Raw genomic sequence first — 25,021 nt, forward strand, 5'->3', positions numbered from 1 at the left:
TTGTATTACAGGTGGTTTCTTTTGATGACGTTGATGTCAGTACACTACTCATCAAAGATGCCAAATCCAAAGGCATCATGACATTTGCTGACGCTGTTGAAAAAGGACTCATTGACGCCAATACAGGAAGTATCACTGACTCAAGGTCTGGAAAGAAAATGTCCTTCAAAGAAGGCATGGAGAAAGGCTTAGCTATTTTTCCAGCAACTTTGTTACCGCGGCGTCTTAGGAAACAGCGCCCACTTTCGCTGGTTGATGCAGTCGACCTTGGAAAATATGACCACGAGACAGCAAAGTTCGTCGATGAAACTACTGGAGAACAGTTCACATTGGAGCAGGCAATTGAGAGGGGCTACATCGATGCTGCAAGAACAGAAATCAAGAGTCCTGCTACCAAGGAATCCCTCACACTCAAAGAAGCTATTGACAGAGGTGTCGTTGACGTTCGCACTGGGGACATCGTCGACACTACGAGTGGATATCACATGAATGTCTCAGATGCCATAAAATCAGGTGTAGTCTGCGATTCCCTGCGCCCAACCATTTTAGAGCTATTAGAACAGGGTATCCATGATGAAACTACTGGTCTTTTCTACGACCCCACGACCTTCAGAAAGGTTGCATATGGAGAAGCGGTCGAGCGGAACATCCTTGACACCAAATTGATGAAAGTCAGGGACACGCACACTGGTGAGGTGCTGACAATGGATGAGGCATCTGAGAGAGGATTCATTGACAAGAAGACTGGGCGAGTTACCAAAGCCCAAACGGGTGAGGTTGTGAGCTTTGAAGAGGCTGTGAAGGCTGGATGGTTGACAGTTGTTGCAGCTCCTGCAGTCATGCCAATGTTTTTGAAACAGCTCGTGGAAGAATGCTGGGATCCTTATCGCTACAAATTTGTTGATCCCAAAGGTGGCCGTAGGATGACACTACTCCAGTCTATCGATCTTGGAGTTATTGACCAAGACAGAGTAACAGTGAAAGATCCCAGTTCTGGTGAACGAATGTCCTTCAAGGAGGCTTTGTATCAGCGTGTGGTACACCCAGTCACTGGTGTGGTAATCGATCACAGTACCGGAAAGGATATCTCATTCAAGGAAGCGGTTGGTATAGGAATCATCATGGCCTCCCATCAGACATACACTGAAGGCACAGAAGCAGACTATGAACGTAGTATGGTCTTCCAGTCGAGGTTACAGGGTCTCAAAGCTATAAAGAAAATGTCAGTCGAATCTGATACCCAGGTGGTCGATCCAAGAACAGGAAAGGTCATAACCCTAACTGATCGTGTTGATCGCACTGTCGTCGAGTTTGAAAAGATCCACGATGGCACCTACTCTGAAGATATGGTTTTCCAAGACACGTCGAAGAAGAAGAACTACGGTTGTTTGTTTGACTGTATGAAAGTCGGCGCATTTAATCCAAACACAGGAAAGTTTACCGACATAGAAACGGGTCAGGAGATGACTTTACAGGGGGCCATAAACCAGGAATTGGTTGACTTGAATGCGAAAGAAATTTGCGATGAGCAAACTGGAAGAATCTTGACTTTGAGAGAAGCTATCCTTTTGGGTGTTGTCGATCCAGAACTTGGTCGCATCCAAGGTCGTATTGTACCTGACTCGACGTTGCGTGATGAAAAGTTTACACAACATGTGGGAGAAACTCCACGACTGAGAGGTGACCTTTACTACAGAGAGGCTTTAACCTTGATGGAAGCGATTGAAAGAGGGTTGGTCAATGCAGAGACTGGAATGTATATTGATCCCAAAGACAAGAGTGAGGTTCCTCTTGATCAGGCTCTTGCAAAGGGGCTAGTTGATGGAAGCAGTACAGAAATTGTCATGCCGGGTACAAGAGATACTGTCACCCTGAGTGAGGCAATCTTAAAGGGCTACTTAGATCCAAAAACAGGAGACATCCAGGTTTTAGGAACTGAGAAATACATGGATTTGCAAGAAGCCATCAGGCAAGGTTGTATCAAGCAGGCGAGGCGGCCATCTTTGATAGAGCTTCTGGAACAAGGAGTACATGATCAAAGTACTGGATTATTCTTCGACCCTGAAACATGCAAGAAGGTAGACTTTCTCACTGCTGTTGAAAAAGGTATAATCGACACAAAAACCATGAAAATCTTAGACAGGAAATCGAACCAGGTTCTCAGTGTCCAGGATGCCTGCCGTCAAGGTATCATTGATTCAGAATCTGGATGTGTACCTGATGAACTTAGTGGAGAACTGATCACTTTCTCAGAAGCCGTCAAAACGGGAATATTAACTGTCCTTGTGGCACCGGCAATTGCTCCAATGTATATTAAGCAATTGGTTGAGGAACATTGGGACACGACAAGGTGGAAGTTTGTAGATTCCCAAACTGGACGTAACATGACCTTGCTGCAGGCAATTGATTTGAATGTCATTGATCAGGATCGGGTGACGGTAAAGGATCCAAGTTCTGGTGAGCGGATTTCCTTCCGGGAGGCCTTGGAGCAGGGAGTCGTTCATCCCATCACTGGAACAGTCCAGGACTTTAGCACTGGCAGAACTGTCTCTTTCAAAGAGGCAGTAGGAGTTGGCATCATTATGTCTGACACTCGAGCATATCGCGACACAGATACTGGTGTTGAGGTGTTGTCGGAAAAGAAGGATGTTGGTTTGATGGCTTTGAAGAAGAAATATGTCGATTCGAGTAGCATGATAGTTGATCCCAAAACTGGAGAAATGATAAGTCTGACTGATACTGTCAAACATGCCATGTACGAAATGACTGTGCAGACGTCACCTAGACCTGGCAGGAAACAATTCAAACATGCGTTCTCACTATTTGAACTGATCCAGTCAGGTGCGTACAACCCAGAGACAGGAAAAATCATTGATCCTTTCACCGGGGATGAAATCACCATCAAGGAGGCTATTGAAAAAGGCTTGATTGATTCAGAAGCTCAGGAAGTATTCTTCCCATCACGTGGTAAATTCATCTCCGTTGCTGAGGCAATTGATCTGAATGTTATTGATTCAGACACGGGTACCATGTACTCAGAGGATGAAGGAGACACCATGTCACTTGTTGATGCACTTGACAGAGGAATCATTGTATCACCGTCTGAGGAGGAAGCTAAGCCGTTGAATGGTCATACCGCTGACATCAAGAAGGGCCTGCGACCAGCTAGTCCATACCGACCTCAGCTGAAGGAAATGACTGAGGAAGAACCAATGGAAACTGATGAAGCCGCAACATTTTCTTCATCTTTGCAAAAATTCCAAGGCGTAAAGGACAAAAAACCTGGCAAGTCAAAATCCATGTCAGCTGATGACCGACCTTCAAAGATCCATGTCACTGAAGAGAAACTCGCCAAGTCATTATCAGAGGGATCGCAGAAACCTGGGAAAGCTAGGATTGTCAAACCATCTGCTGAGCAACTGGCAAAGGAGGCGAAGTCTGATACAGCTGCTGCTTCAGTTAGACCTGCCATCCCAGGTGGGAAGAAAATCACATCATCTGCATCAGAACAGAAACCTACTGTCAAGGAGGAGAAGATGACCAAGTCATTGTCTGAAGGTCAAAAACCAAAGAAAGTGTGGTCACCTCCAAAGAAGGAGGATTCGCCATCTATCTCACCTGAGAGAAAGAAGATGGCAGGTGTGAAGCGTTCAAAGTCAGCTATGGAACAAAAAGCTGAACCACAGGAAAGTAAGCTTGTGAAATCAGTCTCTGCAGATGCCAAATCTGCTCCTGCACCCGCAGAAGTAAAACTACAAGCTGCAGCTGTGCAGTCAAAGATACCGTCTAGTCCAAAGAAGCCATGGTCAAAGGATGCATCTCATGATGATAAGGCCAGCAAGCCTACCACCGATGAAAAAGCCACCCCAAAGAAGCAACCATCGCAAAAGGTTACATCATCTGAAAGAACAGCAGCCACTGGTGAGAAACCAAGAGAAAGTCCATCCCCGGAAAGAGTTACAAAAGTCCCAACTAGTCCAAAGAAACCATTGTCAAAAGCAGCCTCCACAGATGCTAAAGGAAAAGATGAGAAAGAAGCGGTAGTGAAATCAAAACTGCCAACTAGTCAGCAGAAATCCTTTTCTAAATCCCCTTCTCCTGAAAAGCCCGCTCCTGGTTCTAAAGAAGCAGAAATTGCAGCTCCATCGAAAATACCATCTAGTCCCAGGAAATCGTTTTCGAAATCTCCATCACCAGAAAAATCTGCTACTAGTGAGAAAGAATCAGAAACTGCTGCTCCCAAGAAAATACCCTCCAGTCCCAAGAAACCTTGGTCCAAAGCAGCATCTACAGATGACAAGACAACCAAACCAGAGGAGCAACTTAGTCCAAAGAAACAGCCTTGGCAAAAGGCTGCATCACTTGATGTCAGGGAACCATCTCCGGAAAAAGTGAAGCCTACTGAGTCTGGTGTTGTAGATAAGTCTTCAAAAGGTCCTGCTAGCCCCAAGAAGGTACCAACTAGTCCAAAGAAACCTTGGTCTAAACCTGGCTCTGAGGACAAGACAGTGTCTGTTGAGGAAAAGCCTGTCAAGCCACCTCCAGTAGCAGAAAGACCGTCCAAATTTGCCCCACCTGGTCAGAAACTGGAAAAATCTGCATCAGTTGATCAGAAACCAACTCCATTGCCTGCTGACGTAAAGTTAGTGAAGTCATTGTCTGAAGGCCAAAAGGCGCCGGAGAAGAAAACGCTATCACTGCCGACTGACAAGAAGTCATCAAAAACCCCATCACCTTCGAGCGAAAAGTCCAGCAAATTGCCATCTCCTGCTACTGTTAGTGGTAAATCGAGTAAGCTACCATCACCTGTCAGTGAGAAATCACTGAAAAGAACAGCATCACCAAAAGAGGAAGAAGCCGAAAAAGTCAAGGAGGCATTGCCAGAGAAAAAGGCAGTCAAAAGGCCTGGAGTACAGTTGGTCCAGGCAATACGCACTGGAATGATTGATGTGAAGACTGGTAAAGTTTCCGATCCGAATTCCTCACGTCGTCTCACACTACAGGAGGCAGTGGATGCAGGTATTATTGATGCTGAAAATGCTTTGATACGCGACAGTGATGATTCCACAATGGCGCTAGATGAGGCATTGGCTATGGGCATCGTTGATGGAAAAACTGGTAAGCTCAAGGACCAGAAAACAGGGGATGTCTTGAATCTTGATCAGGCTTTGAGGAGAGGGTTAATTGTTGATGAAAGGCCTCTGAATCTGTCACTGAAGGAAGCTCTAAGTCAGGGTCTCATTGATCCCAGAAATGGCAAATTCACAGACCCGAGAACTGGTGTTGTGATAACAATGGAGGAAGCTCTACACAATGGGCTTCTTGATCCAGAAAAGACCCTCGTGAGGAAATATGATGGGAAACTCATACCACTGTTAGATGCAATCCAAGCTGGTGTCATTGACAAGTACACTGGTGGCATGGTTGATCCAGGATCGGGTAAGAAGATTACGCTTGTACTAGGTATCACAAAGAATCTGGTTGTCGATGCCAGGCCACCGCCCATGACGTTAGTTGCTGCCAGGAACAAAGGTGTTTATGATGAAGCAAGCAGTAAGTTCATTGATCCCAAATCAGGGAAGCAGTTGTCACTCCATGAGGCCATAAACTGTGGAATCATTGACACAGAGGAGACTTTAGTCAAGGACAGAAGTGGGAACTTCGTAACATTACGTGAAGCAATGTCGCTGGGTATTGTGGACAGAACAACAGGGAAGGTATTGGACGTTGCCTCTGGTCATATGATACAGATTGGGCAGGCACTGGATTTGGGGATCATCTCAGAATCTAAACCTGCTTTGACCTTGTCTGATGTCATCAAGGAAGGCATGTGTGATCCACAGGGTTTGGTCACAGACAGAGCAACTGGAAAAAAGATGAGACTCACTGATGCGGTTGCAGCAGGACTCATAGATGGCGCCAAGAGCAAAGTCATGACCGCATCTGGAGAACTTGTCAATTTGGACAAGGCTTTGAAAAGTGGCGTTGTTGATTCAAAGACTGGCAAAGTTCGAGACACAGCTACTGGTATCCCTCTGAGTATTACACAAGCTTTACAGAAGGGCATTGTCCTGGACAGTAAGGATATCGGTATGTCGGTTGCAGAGGCTGTTGAAAAGGGCCTTTTCAATCAAGAGGCTGGCAAATTTATCGACCCCAGGAGTGGGCAGGAACTTACTCTACGCCAAGCTATTCAGAAGGGATACATTGATCCCTCAATGCCACAGATTCGCAGTAAAGCTGGGGACCTGATTTCATTGGATGAAGCGATGAAGAAAGGGCTGGTGAATCCAAAGACTGGTAAAGTCAGGGACCCAGTCACTGGAAAGGAGGATACTATTGCTAAGTCGGTATCGAAAGGAGTCATGGAGTCGCCTACCAAGGGTCTAAGCATGGCTGAAGCCCTGGAGAAACACCTGTATGATAAGGCAACTGGAAAATTCAAGGATGACAAGTCGGGTAAAGATATAACATTAAAGGAAGCTGTTGATAGTGGTTTGGTTGATACAAAGTCTCTGACACTGAGTCTAGGCCCAAGAGGTGAGAGCCTCACCCTGGAAGATGCTGTTGCACAAGGAAGTGTTGAAATCCAAGGCGACTTGATCATTAACACAACTACTGGGAAAAGGATGACCATTGGAGAAGCTTTGGATAGGGGAATGGTCACACCATCGCCAACGAAGGGTATCACACTCTCGGAAGCTGTGGCGAGTGGAGTCTATGATGTACCAAGCGCAACATTTGTTGATCGGAAAATTGGAAAACAGCTTTCCTTTGAGGAGGCTGTCAAATCTGGTCTTGTTGATTCGGACAATACCCTAGTGAAAACTCCTGATGACAAAATTATCACCTTGAGTGAGGCTATCACTGCCAAATTAGTCGACAAAACAAGTGGCCATGTTATCAGCCCAGAAACATTGAAACCTGTACCAATGCAGGTTGCTGTTGAACATGGTTTGGTCGTAAGCTCGCACAAACCCAACTTGTCTTTAAAAGAAGCTGAACGACAGAAACTGTTTGATAAGAGGACCAACACTGTGATTCATCCTGTTACTAAACAACACATGACACTGCAGCAAGCTGTAGAAACGAAACTGATTTGTCCAAACAAGACACTAGTCAAGAACCAGAAGGGAGAGTGGATTACGTTAGAGGAGGCATTGGAACAAGGGATAGTTGATGGCTTTAATGGAAAGGTTGTTATCGACACCAGAACAGGCTCAACAATAACACTGACTGAGGCACTGAAACGAGATTTCATTGATGAACGCAAGCGGCGCTGCATTACTCTAGCAGATGCCATCACTGAGGGCATGTATGATGTGAACACTGGGCACTTCACAGACCCTGAGACAGGCAAACATTTTACTTTAGAGGAGGCCATCGGAGCGGGCCTGATCGACCCAGAGATTTCCCAAATACATAGCCCCATGGGAGACCTATCGTTAGCAGATGCCATTCAGTCTGGCCAAGTTGATGCGCAAAATGGAATGATGGTGGATACATCCAGTGGACAGATGGTAACATTAGCAGAGGGTATGTCTCTGGGTCTCATTGCTTCAGTGTCACGTCGCATGTCTCTAGTTGATGCGGTTGAATCAGATATTTACAACCAACAATCCGGAACATTCCAAGATCCAGCAACAGGCAAGCATTTGAGCTTCAGACAGGCAATTTCAAGTGGATTGATAGAAACAGATGATTCAAAGGTCAAGACAGCATCTGGGGTCGTCTCTCTGAATGAAGCATTGGAGGCTGGCTTAGTTGACAGTCGGACTGGGGAAATGATCGACCCCTCTACAGGCAGAGCCATTGACATCAAGGAGAGTATAGAGTTGGGATTAGTAGTCACTGAAACCAGGTCCATGTCATTACAGGAAGCATTAGACTGTGGCCTTTTTGATGAAAGCTCAAACAAATTTACTGATCCAAAGTCTGGGAGGAGGTTCTCACTGGAGGAGGCTATTAATAAAGGACTTATCGATGGCAAGTCAACGCGTATCCATTCTCCTGCAGGCGAAATGGCAACACTCGAGGATGCTGTGAGGATGGGTGTCATTGATGGTGAGACTGGTGACGTACAAGATCTTGGTAGCGGAATGGCCGTCACAATTAAACAGGCCGTGCAAGATGGACTGGTTGTCAGTGACTCTAAACCTATGACACTAGAAGAAGTAATGGATAGAGGCCTCTACGATGAGGACACTGGCGATGTCTATGATGAGCTAAGTGGTGAGACTTTGTCGTTAGCGGATGCGATTAAGAATGGTCTCATCGCTGGAGAGGTCAGTATCATCAGTACTGTAGAGACAACAGATACGGTGTCATTGAAAGTATCATTTGATGCAGAGACTGGAACAATAACTGATAATGCAACGGGCACCATCATCTCGATGGAAGAAGCCATGGAGAGGGGCATTACATCGCATGAGCAGTCCATGATGACTCTCAACGATGCTGTGGAAAAAGAACTCTACTCAGCAGAAACAAACACCTTCATAGATCCAAAGACTGGACAGCATATGACGTTACAACAAGCAGTCATGGTCGGTCTTATTGATGCTGATCACTCGAAAGTTGATAGTCCCTCAGGGAATGTGTCACTAGCTGAAGCCATTCAGTCGGGGCAGGTCGACGCCAGGACTGGCCAGGTTCTAGATCCATCATCGGGCCAGATGTTGGATATCCATGAGGCAGTGGATAGAGGAATGATAAGTGATAAAGCTCAGCCAATGACACTAGGAGATGCGATAACCGGCGATCTTTACAATGCTGAATCCGGAATGTTGATGGATCCATCCACTGGCCGGCAGATGACCTTGCACCAAGCTATAGCAAGTGGACTCATTGATCCCAAATCATCAAAGATCATGAGCGCAACCGGAAAAATCTCACTAGCAGAAGCAATCAGGACTGGTCAAGTTGATGCTCGCACAGGACGAGTTGTTGATCCAGAGTCAGGCCAAATGACAGATTTCGAAACTGCCCTACATAAAGGCCTGGTCATCAGTGATGAAAAACCTGGACTGACCCTCCAAGAGGTCATTGAGGAAGGAGGATATGATAATGACAGGGGTATCTTAGTGGTTTCAACCACTCACCAAGAAATGACCTTGGAAGAGGCTATTGAAAATGGAGTCATTGATGCCAAGCGATCCCAAGTTGCCACCTCGGATGGAGATCATGTCACACTTGAGAATGCTGTTGCCTCTGGTGTTGTTAACATCACAACTGGTGAACTGATTGACACAACTACTGGCCAGTCTATAAGGATCGAGGAGGCAGTCTTCAAAGGATTGATAGTCAGTTCAGAACAGCCAAAGATGACTATTGATCAAGCAGTCAAGAAAGGGTTATACAACTGTGAAACTGGTTTGATTCAGGACACAAGTTCTGATGAGAGTTATACCCTTGAGGAGGCAATAAAACAAGGCTTGATTGATGACCAAGCAAGTCGGGTGAAAACTCCAACGGGTGATACTGTCTCTCTTGAAGATGCTATGAGCACCGGGCTCGTTGATGGCCAAAGAGGGATCCTAACTAAAACTCCTAGTGGCGAGGCAGTGTCTTTTGAGGATGCTCTCAGCAAGGGACTCTTCTTCTCCATGAAGGAAGCGGAAATGACCCTCTCCGAGGCCCTGGACCGTGGACTGTATGACAAGGAAACAGGAACTATCATTGAACCAGTCACAGGACAACACATGACACTCCAACAAGCTATAGATGCTGGTCTAATTGATGCAGAATCAGTCCATGTTGAGAGCCCCTCGGGCTCTGTCTCACTGCAGGAGGCAATGGAGGTTGGTCAAGTTGATAGAAAAAGTGGAAGCATGCTTGACCCTGCAACTGGCCATGTTGTCACCCTGGATCTTGCTGTGGAAAGGGGGCTTGTTGTTGAAGGAAAACGCCCCATGCTCTCACTAAATGAGGCCATCAGCCAAGGACTCTACGATAGTACATCAGGGAAAATAAAGGACCCCAACACTGGAAAAGAACTCACAGTTGATGAAGCGATTTCTGTAGGTCTCTTAGATGGTAAGAAATCACGCCTCTCAACTCCAGAAGGTGAAAAGACACTAAAAGAAGCCATAGACGCAGGCATGGTTGATGGCAAAACTGGAGAACTAGTAGACACAGATCAAAAGAAACTCTCCTTTGATGCTGCATTAGAACAAGGGCTACTAGTCTCGGATGATAAATCTGCCATGTCCCTTACTGATGCAGTCAGTAGAGGTCTATTCGATAACAAGTCTAATACATTTGTGGAACCATCAACTGGCAAGCATCTGACTCTCACAGAAGCCATTGAGACTGGTATGATAGATGGGCAGGAATCACGACTGAGAGACAGCGATGGCAATATGATAACACTGAATGATGCACTGGCCACGGGAATGGTGGACAGCCTCTCAGGGCAGGTGGTGGATCCATTTACTGGGAAAACCGTTACAATCACGCAGGCTGTCGCAAAGGACATTTTAGTGGATGCCCATCAGCCTGGGTTGACTCTCCAGGAGGCAATTAATAAGGGACTCTATGATCCCCAGTCTAACTCATTGACTGATCCTTCAACAGGGACAGAACTAAGCCTTGATCAAGCAGTTGGAATGGGTCTCATAGATGGGAAATCCTCTGTGGTTAGTAACAGCGAAGGCAAAATGATACCACTGGATGAGGCTATCCAAACTGGCCTTGTTAATCTGAAATCTGGTCAAATCTTTGATGTGGAAACAGGAACTGCAAAGGCTATTGGTCAAGCTTTACAGACTGGAGTATTGGTAGACAGCAAAGCTGGTATGACTCTCAGTGATGCCATCCACAAAGGCATCTATGACCCCGAGACCGGGACACTCACAAGCCCCGTCTCTGGTCGCTCCGTGTCACTACTGGAGGCAATTGAGAGTGGACTCATAGATGGGAGATCATCAAAGATCAAGGATGGTGATGGCAAACCTGTCACGCTAACTAAAGCCTTAGACGATGGTATCATTGATCAGGCTGGCCAGATTATAGACCAGGAGTCCGGAACTGCAATAACACTGGACCAAGCGATCAGAAAAGAACTCATTGTCATTTCTGAGAAACCAGCCATGACCTTGAGCGAAGCAGTGGACAAAGGCCTGTTTGATGCTGCAAAGGGAACTTTCATCAATCCAAGTACTGGCCAACAGATGTCGCTAGAAGATGCCATCAAAGCAGGTGTCATTGATGCAAAGAAATCTGTCATCAGAACTCATGATCAGGACATGTCACTCACAGATGCCCTGCATGCTGGAGCAGTTGACGGCACTACCGGACGGATTGTTGACCCCAGCACAGGGGATATGATTTCTCTCGTTGAAGCAGTGAGATCTGACTTGGTGGTTGATGTAAGCATGCCTAAAATGTCACTGAAGAGAGCTGTGGAGGAGGGTCTGTACAATCCTAAGACAAGAACATTCCAGAACCCTAAAACTGGAGAGCAACTTACCCTTGAAGAGGCTATCCTTGTCGGGCTCCTAGATCCGAGTGAGTCTTTTATCAAAATGGACCGGGAAGGAGACCTTCTTGCACTCAAAGATGCTATGAAGGATGGCCTTGTTGACCCTAGCACCAACAGAGTTATGGATCCACAGACCAAGCAGATGATGTCACTCGAAGAGGCAGTAAAGGCAGGTATTATCTGTGATGAAAAGGCACCAACGTTAACTGAAGCCTTGAGCAGGGGAATGTACGACTCTATGACAAACACACTCAGAGATCCCGAGTCAGGGCGCCAAATGTCCCTTGAGGAGGCAGTTGATGAAAACATCATTGACGGAGAGGACTCGAAGGTAAAAGATCAGGATGGGAATCTCATACCGTTATCTGAAGGTATTAGGACTGGAATTGTTGATGGCAAGAAAGGTACAGTTGTCAACCTTGCTACTGGCAAGAAATTTTCAATTGGGCAAGCAGTTGCAGGCGAGTTGGTTATTGAGGTGAGGAAGCCAGAAATGACTCTGCAGGAAGCTATAGAGACTGGTTGCTTTGATCCAAACACAGGACAACTCACAGACCCTCAGACTGGGGATACTCTGTCACTACAGGAAGCACTAGATACTGGTCTAATCAGTGCCAATGATTCCATCGTTAAGGATGAGTCGGGTAACTGTGTGCCCTTGGATGAGGCAATAAGGACCGGAGTGCTGAATACACTTACTGGAGAAGTCTTAGATCCTACTACAGGAAGTATGGTGTCTCTTGAACAGGCGTTGAAACAGGATATACTAGTAGACAGTAAACAGCCACCAAGGACTGTCGCAGATGCAGTCAAAGAAGGGCTCTCTGATGCTGAAACTGGAACCTTCACCCATCCACTGACTGAAGCACAAATGACATTGGAAGAAGCTATAAAATCTGGCTTCATTGATGACAAGGCATCCGTTGTTAAAGGAGAGAATGGAAAAGAAATCACACTAGCGGAAGCAGTAGCTAGTGGCAGGGTTGATTCGAAATCTGGCCTTGTCACAGATCCCAAATCTGGCCGTGGCGTTTCATTTGAGGAGGCGGTAAAAACTGATCTTATCACAGATATGAAGGTTTCAGGCTTAACATTAGCTGATGCTGTCAACAGGGGGCTTTATGACGCAGTCAATAACAAAATCATTGATCCCAAGACAGGCCAGCTTCTTACGCTTGAAGAGGCAATCTCTACGAGTGTCATTGATACAGAGAAGTCAAAGTTGTTGGATAAGGACGGCCATCCTATCACTCTCAAGGAGGGAATAAATTCAGGTCTCATCGATCCACAGTCGGGCTGCATCATTGATGCTTCTAATAGCACCACCATGTCAATAGGTCAAGCAGTTGCCAAAAATATCATAGTCAATGCCGGCATGACCCTTAAAGATGCGGTCGCACAAGGTCTCTTTGATGGGGAAACTCACACGTTCCAGGACCCAAAAACAGGAAGGCATATGTCTCTCCAGCAAGCCATTGACAGTGGCCTGATTGATGGGGATAAACCGCTTATAAAGGACCACAAGGGAGAACCACTGAAACTACAGGAGGCAATTGATAAGGGCCTTGTTGACAAAACAAGTGGAGAAATCATTGATACATTCACTGGCAAGACCATGAGCTTACAAGTTGCTATCACTGAGGATGTTATTGTTACTGATGACAAACCATCTTTGTCTCTGGCGGACGCTATTGAGGAAGGGTTGTTTGATGAAAGAACCAACACTTTCATTGACCCAGTTACTAATCAACATATAACACTACAACAAGCGATCAACTGCGGTTTGATAGATGCGGAACATTCCACGATCAAAGACCACAACGGAGAGGAAATATCACTACAGGAGGCAATAGATTCTGGCCTCGTCGACAAACAAACAGGAAAAGTCCTGGACTCAGAAACAGGAAGGGAAGTCAGGTTAGATGAAGCCGTCAGGCGAGATCTAGGAACAATTTCAGAAAAGCCAGGTGTCACTTTGACGGAAGCCTTACAACATGGCTACTTTGATCCAAAGACTGAGAAATTCACAGATCCACACTCAGGAAAACAAATGACCTTACAGGAGGCAATTGATGAAGGCTTAATCGATGGTGAAAATTCCATGGTCAAAGGACAGTATGGTCAACTTGTTAGCCTCGAGGAAGGAATCAAATCCAAGCTGATTGATGGGAAGACCGGTCAAGCTATTGACCCAGCCTCTGGTCAAGCTGTCAAACTCCAAGAAGCTCTCGGAAGGAACTTGATTGTTGAAAGTACGAAACCCATGACACTCTTTGATGCTATCAGTGGGGATGTGTATGATGCTGAAACAGGAAAGTTCATTGATCCAAACACTGGAGAGGAAAACTCTTTACAGGCAGCCATTGAAAGAGGCTTGATTGATGGTGAAAAATCAGTTATCAGAGACGCTAGTGGGGCGTACGTCCCCCTGTCTGAGGCAATCAAGTCTGGCATAGTTGATCCCCAGACTGGAAACATCAAGGACTCGTCTACTGGAGCAGTGGTGTCACTAGAGGAAGCAGTAAATGAAGGACTCATTGCAGATCAGAAACACCCAGAGTTGTCGCTGAACGAAGCAATTGAGAAAGGGCTCTACAACCCAAGAACTGGCCTGATCACTGATCCAAACTCCGGGCGGAAAATGACACTGGAGGAGGCCATTGCGCAAGGAATTATCAATGGCAAGCAGAGCTTAATCAAGGATGGCGCTGGGCAGTATGTTGACCTTGAGACAGGGATCAAGGCTGGATTAGTTGATGGAAAGACTGGAAAACTCATTGATCCAGCTTCTGGTCGACCGGTTGCCTTGGATGTGGCTGTAGATTCAGGAAGGATTATTGACATGTCGCCAGACTCTGCAATGGAATGGCAAGAAAGTGCTGAGGGTAGGGAGCCTGTGACATTTAAGCAGGATGTTGCAAAATCGATGAAAACTGTTGCTAAACCTCGAGAAAGACAGGTTCCTACTGTAAAACAAGAGGAGAAGGAGAAAACTAAAAGCAAGATAGGAGAAAAGGCACTCAAAGCAGCAAAGATCGCTGGCATAGGTTTGGCTGGAACAATCGCCCTGCCTGCTTTAGCTGCTGTAGGTATTGCTGCTGCTGTAAAGAAGGGAATCATTGACAGAAAATCTGGTGGCGTCAAGGATGTTAAGACCGGAGAGATACAGACCTTCAAGGATGCTGTGGAAACTGGCACGATAGACACAAAGGGGACCTTGATCAAGGACACAGAGAGGGACATATATGTCTCTGTTGAGGAGGCCCTCAGCTCTGGCATCGTCGACCCGACAACAGGCCACATTGCTGATGTCGAGTTGGGAAAAGATGTTTCTCTAACTGAAGCACTTGGACGAGGTCTTGTAATTGAAAGCAATCAGCCTGAACGAGATGATGTTGACTTGGGAGATGTTAAAATGGTTGTTGAAGGTGCGGAGGAGGAGTCGGAACCCAGCGAAGGATCATCATCAGATCGTGAAAGGGATCTAGCAACAAAGATGGACACAATCAAGACCCTGACGCTATCAAAGGGTCCAATCTCAGGGTCAAGATCACCAGATACCTCAGCCGAGATCAGTCCTTTAACAAGCCCGTTGAAGAGTGCCGAGGACAAGTACGAGCGACCAGACACCAAACCTGAGCTTGAAGAGATGTCATCAGATGTATCACCAGAAAGCCTTAGTCCACTCAGACCAGTGAGTTTAGCCGATGCTGTGAAGTTGAAGCTGTTTGATCCCACCACTGGGCAGTTTTCCGATCCTAACACTGGTGAGTCGATGAACCTGAAGGAAGCTATTGATAAGGGACTGGTAAATGCTGATGGTGTCATGGTGAAGGATGGTGAAAGTGAAAGCTACATGCCACTCAAGGATGCCATGGATTGTGGACTAATCGACACAAACCAGTTCGATGTCTGGGATGCCAGTAAAGGAGATTTCATATCACTACCTGAGGCCTTCGACACTGGCATTGTCACTGACTTCAGCAAGCCTATCCAAAAGTTACCTGAGTCAATCTTGGTAGCCAAACCACCAACGTTGGTGGATATTGTCAAGAACGGACTTTTTGATTCAGATTCAAGCACCATTGCAGACTCATCAAATGGTGAACAGAAAACGCTCAAGGATGCTATAGATCATGGTGTCATTGATGCTGATAACACATTTGTCCGAGACGGACAATCTGGTGATTTGATGCCGCTGAATGAAGCAATAGAAGCTAGAATATTCAATGCACAAACATGCACTGTTGTGGACACATCTACTGGAAGGAGAATGTCTCTTCATGATGCAATTGAAAATGACTTAGTTGTTGCCCTGTCTAAACCAGACATGACTCTGGATGAGGCCATACAGTATGGTTTATACGATCGAGTGACAGGACAGTTCACCGACCCTCGGACTGGAACTCAACGAACGCTGAAAGAAGCGATTGAATGTGGGCTTATCGATGCAGTTAGGAGCAGAATCCGGGATCCGGAGACTGGAAAGATGATCTCCCTTGAAGAAGCAATCAATGCAGGTTTTGTCAATTTGGAGAAGGGAATGGTAGTGGATTTCTCAACTGGAAAGTCTATGCCATTGTCTGAAGCTCTGGGAGACAAGAGACCCAGAAAACCACCCACAGTTCATGGACTCAGTCTGGTACAAGCTGTCGAGAGGGGCGTGTTTGATCCTGATACCACTCATTTTGTTGACCAAAAAACTGGTGAGAAGTATGAGCTACTTGGTGCTATTGAGTGTGGCCTTATCGACCCAGGTAAACACGATGTTGTGGACACACAGACTGGTGACCTCCTTACGTTATTTGATGCTATCGATGCCAATGTCGTCGATCCAGTCTCGGCATGTTTTGTTGACACTCAAACGGACGAAGTTCTGTCTCTCATAGAAGCCATTGACAGAGGCTTACTGACAGAGGCGGCATCCAGAGATGACAGGCCTGCATATATGTCGACCCTGAGCACGATTGAGGAGGGAGAGGAGGAGCCCAATGGCCAAAAGGGCGAGAAACCAAAATCAGTTGAATTGGACACCGAACGGACATTAGTCAAGGACCCAACTACAGGCAACTTGATCACTCTAGAGGAAGCAGCAAAGACAGGTATAATTGATTTGGCAAGGAATACATTTGCAGATCCTAGCACAGGAAAGGAGGTTCCACTACAGGTTGCACTGCAACGAGGTCTTGTTGTCGATGCATCTAAACCAATGGGCCTGGTGGAGGCCGTCAGGAGTGGCATTGTAAATCCTGAGACAGGGAAGGCAGTAGACCCACAAACTGGCAAAGAAATTAACTTGGATGAGGCCATGAAATCTGGCTTGGTCAATTTGGATAAACTACTTGTGCAAGATAAGACTGGTTCATGTCTGCTACCCTATGCAGAGGCTAACAAACAGGGCCTAAATGTCTTTGACGGGAACCAAGTCACGGACTCAACAACTGAAGACAGATTGAAGCTAAAACTTGCACTGGAGAAGAATGTATTGGTTGATGTTTCCAATCGATCACCTGTAGCATTCTTTGATGCCTTAGAAAATGGCATGCTGGACCTTACCACAGGAGTCCTGATAGATCCTAAATCACACAAGAAGATAGCTTTACAGGATGCCTTCAGTCTTGGCTTGATTGATACCTCGAATACTGTTGTCAAAGACTCAAATACCGGGACTCTCATTCCTCTTGATGATGCCATATCCAGTGGTTTAATGGACCTCGGCAGTGGCATCATTAAGGACCCAGCGTCAGAGAGCTCCATGGTATTCAGTGATGCTGTCAGCCGTGGGTTGATCTTCGATCAGTCTAAACCCAAGATGAGCATCCAGGAAGCTATTGCAAAGGGCGTGTATGATGTCAACACAGGTCTAGTCAAAGACCCAACTACAGGGAAGCAGATGCCACTGTTATATGCCATTAACAAAGGCTTGGTTGACAAGGATTCTTCTATAATCAAAGACCCAGAGACTGACACATCTGTCTCTATCGAGGAGGCAATAAAGAATGGCACAATTGACCCACGGTCTGGTGTTGTCACTGAACCAAGGACAGGCAAAAGAATGTCATTGACGGATGCCATGATCGAAGGTTTAGTTGACTCTGGTCAAGACGAGCCAAAAGTCAAGATCACCAAACCATTGACTTTGGGTGAAATGATCTCTAAAGGTCTCTACAACAAGGAAAGTGGGTCTGTGACAGATCCTGACACTGGAGACAAAATGACATTGTCCGAGGCAGTCAAGGCCGGCATCATAGATGCTGACAACAGCACAGTTAAGAATCCTATGTCTGGTGAAATTATGAGTTTGAAGCAGGCAACAGAGGCTGGAATTATAGATATGGCCAGTGGAATGTTCAACCAAGAAGGTGAAACAATGACACTTGATCAAGCATTCTCTCTTGGTTTGATAGTTGGTTGGACTGCACATGAACTTAGCCCCAAGAAGATCAAGTTTGAAGAGAAACTAATGTACACAGCAGCCATTGAGGATATGAAACCAGAAAAATCTGAAATCAAAATCCAGCAAGAACAAGCAACCGCTACCAATGTTACGAAAAAAGAAAAGTCTCCAGATGAAAAGGAGAAACCTAAAGAAACCCCCAAGAGAAAAGCATCAAGGAAACTCTCTCGTGGGTCAGTCAGTCTGGCCAAAGCTATAGCATCAGGTCTCATTGACCCAGACACTGGAAAGTTCAGAGATACTACTACAGGAGATATGATTACAGTTGCGGAAGCTATTGACCGTGGCCTACTCCTGTGCAGTGTACCTGATATCATGGACCCGTTCACTGGGGAGTTGATCACGCTACAACAAGCAGTAGAGGAAGGAGTCATAGATGGTCAAAAGGGCAGGTATGTCAACCCTGCTACCAAAGAGTCTATGGATTTGTATGATGCTTTATCTGTTGGTTGGATCCAAGCTCCACCATCAAGAGCAGACATGGTTTCACCGGCTACCTTAGAAGGAGACATGACACCAGAGAGGAAGGTCTCCCCTGGTGGTGATCGGTGGACTTCTCCAGGCAGAGAACGACGGGTTTCACCTGGCGGAGAACGGCGAGTCAGTGCCACAACACCAACTGAAGATATGCCGGATATCATCAAACGAAAGCGCAAAGATTTTGATTATGGAATGACATTGTTCGAATCACTTGAAGTGGGTTTGTACAACTCCTCTACGGGACACTTCACTGACCCGAGCAACAGTTTATATGCTACCCTGCAAGAGGCATGTGACTGTGGCCTCATTAGCAGTCTGAGGAGTGCAGTCCTTGATCCCTCAACCAAAGAGGAAGTCAACCTAGGAGAAGCTATTTCAAAAGAGCTTATTGACCCAGATGCTGGTATGTTTATGCACCCTGTGACTGGGCAGCGCATGAGCCTAGATCAGGCTCTCAAACTGGGTTTCATTCTGCCTCCACAGAAGAGGACGGAACTGCCAGAAATGACAATTGATGATGCCATTGCTAAAGGTTTGATTGATTCCACGAGTGGATTGTTCACTGATTTCCTCACTGGGAAGACCTATACGCTTGAGGAAGCTGTGGCACAGGGACTCATCAATGGTGACAAACCTCAGATCACTGATCCTGAAACAGGCAAACTAATCACATTGAATCAAGCATTGGAAAATGGACTAGTTGATAAACAAACAGGCAAAATGAAAGATCCAAGAACTGGTGAAGAGGTGAGCCTCCAAGAAGCAAAGGCAAAGGGTCTGATTACTCCTGAGCACCAAAAGCCAAAACTATCCTGGAAGGTCGACACTGCCAAGGCAGGTCATGTACCATACAAACCTGGGGAAGGGATGAAAACAACTTTTGAAGAGGGAGAAATCCCTGGTGAGGAATGGTCAGTCAAGCCCAGTTTCAAGATTGGCCTTGACCTCAGAAAGAAGTCACGTGATGACGGTGAAATGTCTCTTGCTGTACCACAGAGGAAGATTCCTGTTGAGCCAACTGAATCTTTATCAGAGCTCCCAATGCAAGGAGACACATCATCTGGCGTGCCTACTGTGCTTGCCGCTGGCCAGGTCTTTGATGAATCTGGTGTAAGTCAGCCATTAGAAACAGGCGCTACTGTTGGAAAAGCAATGTCACCATCTGAAGTTCCAGCCACCGAAGAAAGAATGGCTGAGGAGGTTCCCACTGCGGTGCCACCTAGGGCCGTAACTCCATCTGATGTCACGCTGTTAGATGACTCTGGAATATCTATGGATTCTATGCCTGCTGACCAGAGAGCTATGTCGATGGAACCATCAGAAAGAATGGTACAGCCAACTAAGCCAGTTGAGTTGCCTCCTGGTCAGGTGTTTGGAGCAACCGCTGATGCTAAAAAACCAATAATAGCAGAGTCAGTGGAAGGAAAAGCTATGTCACCTTCTGAAACTGCACCAGGTGTTGCTGCATCAAAGCATGTTGAACCTTCAGCACGTGATCAGAAGGTTCTTTCAGAGGAAGAACAGGCGAAAGCAAAGTCAGTTGCTCCTTATGAGGCAACTAGGGAAGAAACGGCAATGGATGTAGAGCCAGCTGATTTTCCTTCTGGACAGGTGTTTGGTGAACCAGTCGATGCAAGTTCACCACTGAAGGCATATTCGACTACAGGCAAGCCACTTTCTCCTGACAGTGTCACATTTGAGGTAGACAAGGCTGCTCACATCAAAGAAGCCTTGACATTTGAGGATGAATTCACTGCACCAGAACAGTCAAAGGAGAGAATAGCCCCATCAGACACTAGACCTGCGGATCTTCCTGTTGGCCAAATCTTTGATGAATCTACTGATGTAAAGAAGCCACTTGACACAAAAACCACCGTAGGAAAGGCCATGTCACCTAAAAAAGGTTCCAAAGAAGATGCTGCACCTCTGTCAGATGCCCCGAAACCAGCAATCGACACCAAACATCCAGAAGAGGCTGAGATGTTGACGGAGAGGACTACGCCAGAAACTAGGCCAACAGAACTTCCAGCAGGTCAGGTGTTTGGTGAGGCTGTTGATGCCAATAAACCTGTAAAGGCAGATGTCACAAGAGGAAAAGCCATGTCACCTACTACGACTGATGTGCTGACCCAGAAAGAACCAAGCCCAACTGAGCCCAGTGTAACACAAGGTAGTGCTCATGATGATGTTCAGAGACAGCCCTCTTTTGATGAAGGCTCTGCAATGGAATTAGCAGCAGCAGCAGCTGAGAGATCACCTTCAGATGCTATTGATCTACCAAGTGGCAAGACATTTGAAGAGTCAGATGTCCAGCAGCCACTGAGGGCTGACAGTATGCTTGGAACGGCATTATCACCTTCTGAGGGAATAGTAGGAGATATGGCACAGCCAACTGTACAGAAAACAACTGCACCTAGTGTCGATGAAACTTTACCTTGGAAACCTGCTGACTCTGTTTTAGCTGATCTCCCAGCAGGCCATGTATTTGGGGAAGCTGAAGTCAACAAACCCCTCTCAACTGAAGCAGTAACAGGTGAAGCCATGTCACCAACGAGGTCCTTACCCGCACAAACAACAGTTCGGCAAGAAACACCTCCTATGGGCCAGGTCTCCAGAGAACCATTTGATGCAAACAAGGTTGCTGAAGCACAGATGATTGCTGGCAAAGTTTTGCCATCTGAGGCAGCACCGGCAACAAGTCGGGGGATGCAGTCACAAGCTACTGTTGAAAATGTAGCCATGACACCAAGGCCATTTGACCTTCCTGCGGGACAGGTCTTTAGCGAACAAACTGATAACAGTAAGGGTCTCGAGGCTGAGGCTTCACTTGGAAAAGCTATGTCTCCAGCATCGGGTGAGGCAGCTGGCCCACATGACCATGCCCATCCTGGAGATGCCCCAGCTACCGAGAAAGTTGAAAGAGTGGAAGAACTCTCAGCAGAAATGGAGGATGGTGAAGCACTGGCGAAAGCTCTCAGAGAGACAGCTGGGCCCCATGACACCAGCAGTGCTGGAGGTGTCCCAGCAACCCACAAAGCCAAAAAGTCTGGAGATATCTCTGCCACAGATGAGGAAGGTGAAGCACTTGCAAGAGCACTAAGAGAGGCTGCTGGACCCCAAGGTACTACTTTAGCTAGTGGAGTTCCAACAGCCCAGGTAATCAGAGCTCCGGGAGAATTATCAGCAGAACTGGTTGATGGCAAACCAGTTGTCCCTGGTGAAGCTAGAACAGCTGATCTTCCAGTCGAGCAAGTCTTCAGTGTGATTGGAGATGTCACTCAACCGTTGCAAACTGACGCTGAACTCGGAAAGGCCATGTCACCAACACAAGCAATACCTCAAGAAGAGAGGGAGCGGGGCATACCAGAGGAAGGTGTGATGCCTTCTGACAGGAGAAAACCAAGTATTCCTGGAGCTGAGCTAGCTGATCTACCTGCCGGGCAATTCTTCAGTGAGGCTGGGGATGTAACAAAGCCACTACAAACCGAAGCTGCACTTGGAAAAGCCATGTCTCCAACCCATGCAGATTTAGCCACAACACCGGAACAAGAGAAACCTAGTGACCCTGAGGTGAGATCGGCTGATCTACCAGCTGGACATGAGTTCAGTGTGACAGCAGATGCTAGCAGACCTCTGCAGGCCGATGCGGCTCTCGGAAAGGCAATGACTCCCACAAAAGCCAGCAAAGTTGCCCCTGTTGAAACTACCCCCGGTGCCAGACCTGCCGATCTACCAATTGGTCAGGTTTTCAGTGAGGCCAAGGATGTCAGCAAGCCACTCCAAACTGATTCAAAACTTGGCAAAGCTGTGTCTCCAACTAAAATTGGAAAACCTATGTCTCCAACTAAAACAGGAAAAGCTATGTCCCCGACCAAAGGTGAAAAAGCCATGTCTCCAGCTAAAACTAGAAAAGCTGAATCTCCAACAAAGGCAAGCAAAGTTGCACCGGGTGAAACTGCCACCCCTTCGGAGGATCGTAAAGCAGACAGCCCTGCTGATCTGCCAGCAGGTCAGGTTTTCAGTGAGGCCAAGGATGTCAGCAAGCCTATGCGAACTGATTCCAAACTTGGCAAAGCTATGTCTCCAGCAAAATCTAGTAAAGCTATGTCTCCTACTAAAACAGAAAAAGCTATATCCCCAACAAAAGATGAAAAATCTATGTCTCCAGCTAAAACTGGAAAAGCTGTATCTCCAGCAAAGGTGAGCAAAGGTGCACCTGGTGAAAAGGCCACCCCTTCAGAGGATCGTAAAGCAGACAGCCCTGCTGCCAGGCCTGTTGATCTGCCCACTGGTCAAGTTTTCAGTGAGACCAAGAATGTCAGCAAGCCTCTCCAAACTGATTCCAAAGTTGGCAAAGCTATGTCTCCAACAAAATTTGGTAAAGCCATGTCTCCAATTAAAACAAGGAAGGACATGTCCCCGACAAAGGATGAAAAAGCTATCTCTCCAAGTAAGACAGGAAAAGTTATGTCCCCTACAAAAGATAGCAGAGCTGTATCTCCAACTAAAACTGGGAAAGCTGGGTCTCCAACAAAATCAGATAAAGCTATGTCTCCAACAAAAACTAGGAAAGCTATGTCTCCAACCAAAGCAGATAAAGCTATGTCTCCAACAAAAACGGAAAGAACTATATCCCCAACAAAAACTGAAAAACCCATTTCTCCAACGAAAGTGGGATCAGATGCTGCTCGGGCACCTGAAGTGCTTGCAACTCAAGGTGAAATGGCAGCACCAGATAATACAAAGAAGGCTGTTGGAGTCAGGCCAGCAGATCTACCAGTGGGTCAAGTCTTTGGAGAAACAACTGGTGTCAGCAGACATCTTGAAACAGATGCTGTGCTTGGCAAGGCTATGTTACCATCAGAAATTGCCAAAGGAAAGGTGGAGAGTGATGACCAGAAACCAAGTGCCAGTGGAACACCTGATGCTGATAGAATTGCTGCTAGACCAGTAGATCTACCAGCAGGAAATGATCTCGATCAATCAGCTGATGTAAGTCAGCCATTGAAGGCCGATTCTGCACTTGGAACAGCGATGTTACCAACTGTCGCTGAACCAGACCTTCCAGCAGGTCAGGTGTTTGGAGAACCTGTCGATTCCACCAAACAGTTGAGAACACAGGCATCAGAAGGCAAACCAATGTCGCCGACTGAAGTTGCCTCATTGGACACCAAAGAAGTGGAAAAAGCAGTTGGTGGAAGGTCTGATGATGATGGTGAGAAGCCTATGGAGGAGGAAAAAGCTGACGTCAGACCAGCAGACCTTCCAGCAGGGCAGGTATTTGGAGCACCCGTGGATACTACCAAACAGCTCAAAACACAGCCATCAGTCGGTAGACCAACGTCTCCTTCTGAAGCTGCCACAGTGGAGGAAGCAGTCAGGAGAAGGTCTGAAGATCTTGGTGAGAAACCTTTGGAAGACGAGAAAGCCAAATTTAGACCAGCAGATCTACCCACAGGGGTGGTATTTGGAGCAACTGTTGATAGCAGTAAATCAATGAAAACTGATGTCAGTGCTGGCAAAGCTATGTCACCATCTAAAGCAGAGGCAGTAGATTCGGAAGAACAGGCTACGATGGTGGGTGCAAAACCCTCAGAAATTGGTGCGAAGCCACAGGAGGTGACGGGAACAATCCTGGCAGATTTACCCGCTGGGCAATCGTTTAGAGAACCTGCAGACTTAGACAAACCTCTCAGGACTGATGCCACCACAGGAAAGCCCCTCTCATATTTGGAACAAGGAGGAACTGCGGAAACTACAGAAGCAATTTCACCAAAGGATAGTATAACAAAATCAGAAAAAATAGCTAAGCCTTCTCCATCCTTCAAAGAGGATGAACGTGAATTATCAACTGAACTCGGAGAAGATGTTGTGGATGCAGGACAGGAAGCAGACGACACAAGGATAGGAGCAGACATCACAAGACAAGGAGCAGACGCAATGAAACCAGGAATCTCATTCGGCGCTGAGGATCTACAAAAGCAGCAAGACGTCGGCTTCAAGTTTGAAAAGGGTCTTGGATCCACTCAGGAGGCACCGTCTAAGGTATGCCCCTATATACTGGATACCATCCACCACCCAGCCCATTCTTGCCAGCTTGTGTACATTGTAATGCACCGAGTGCTAAAATTCTCACTGCTGCTTGAGCCATTGAAGTCTTACACATAGTTCCTTGTAATTGAAAATAACTCCTGATGTGGCTGTAAATAATGATATATTCAGCTTCCCTGCTTTTGCAAATCCATCACAAGCACAAAATGTGTTAAATTGTACAAGCTAAGAAAGAATGTCTTTTCACGAAATACACTTGATTCCTACTAAAGGATCCTTACCCAAAAATGTAAGGCATCCTATCTATCTGAAAACAAGCATTGGACATTGTGTCTGTCTCCTTAAACACTGAACACATGCTCGATATCCCGTTCTTGAGTTATTGCACTAATCAAAAAAAAGAGTTGGGACTGAATCCTGCACCAAATATTAAGGATTCGGACCCTCACCAAGCAGCACCACATCTTTTTGTTCGAACACTGTGCACTCCTCTGCAACTGTTGAGATTCTGGGCCTAAAAGTATGATGGGAGTATCCTGTACATTCAGCAA

At 46.5% G+C, this 25,021-nt stretch overlaps 1 protein-coding gene across 19 annotated transcripts in view; it reads left to right on the forward strand.

Moving 5' to 3' along the window:
- Positions 1–25,021, forward strand: part of LOC135487134 (uncharacterized) — a 155,322-nt gene that overhangs the window by 76,859 nt on the left and 53,442 nt on the right. For all 19 annotated transcript variants that reach the window (XM_064770550.1, XM_064770533.1, XM_064770552.1 and 16 more), the window contains one exon: positions 12–24,464. In XM_064770550.1, coding sequence (XP_064626620.1) covers positions 12–24,464 — 24,453 coding nt within the window. The remainder of the gene's footprint in view (positions 1–11; positions 24,465–25,021) is intronic.

This window comes from Lineus longissimus, chromosome 4 (assembly GCF_910592395.1).
Source record: "Lineus longissimus chromosome 4, tnLinLong1.2, whole genome shotgun sequence".
NCBI classification, from domain to species: domain Eukaryota; kingdom Metazoa; phylum Nemertea; class Pilidiophora; order Heteronemertea; family Lineidae; genus Lineus; species Lineus longissimus.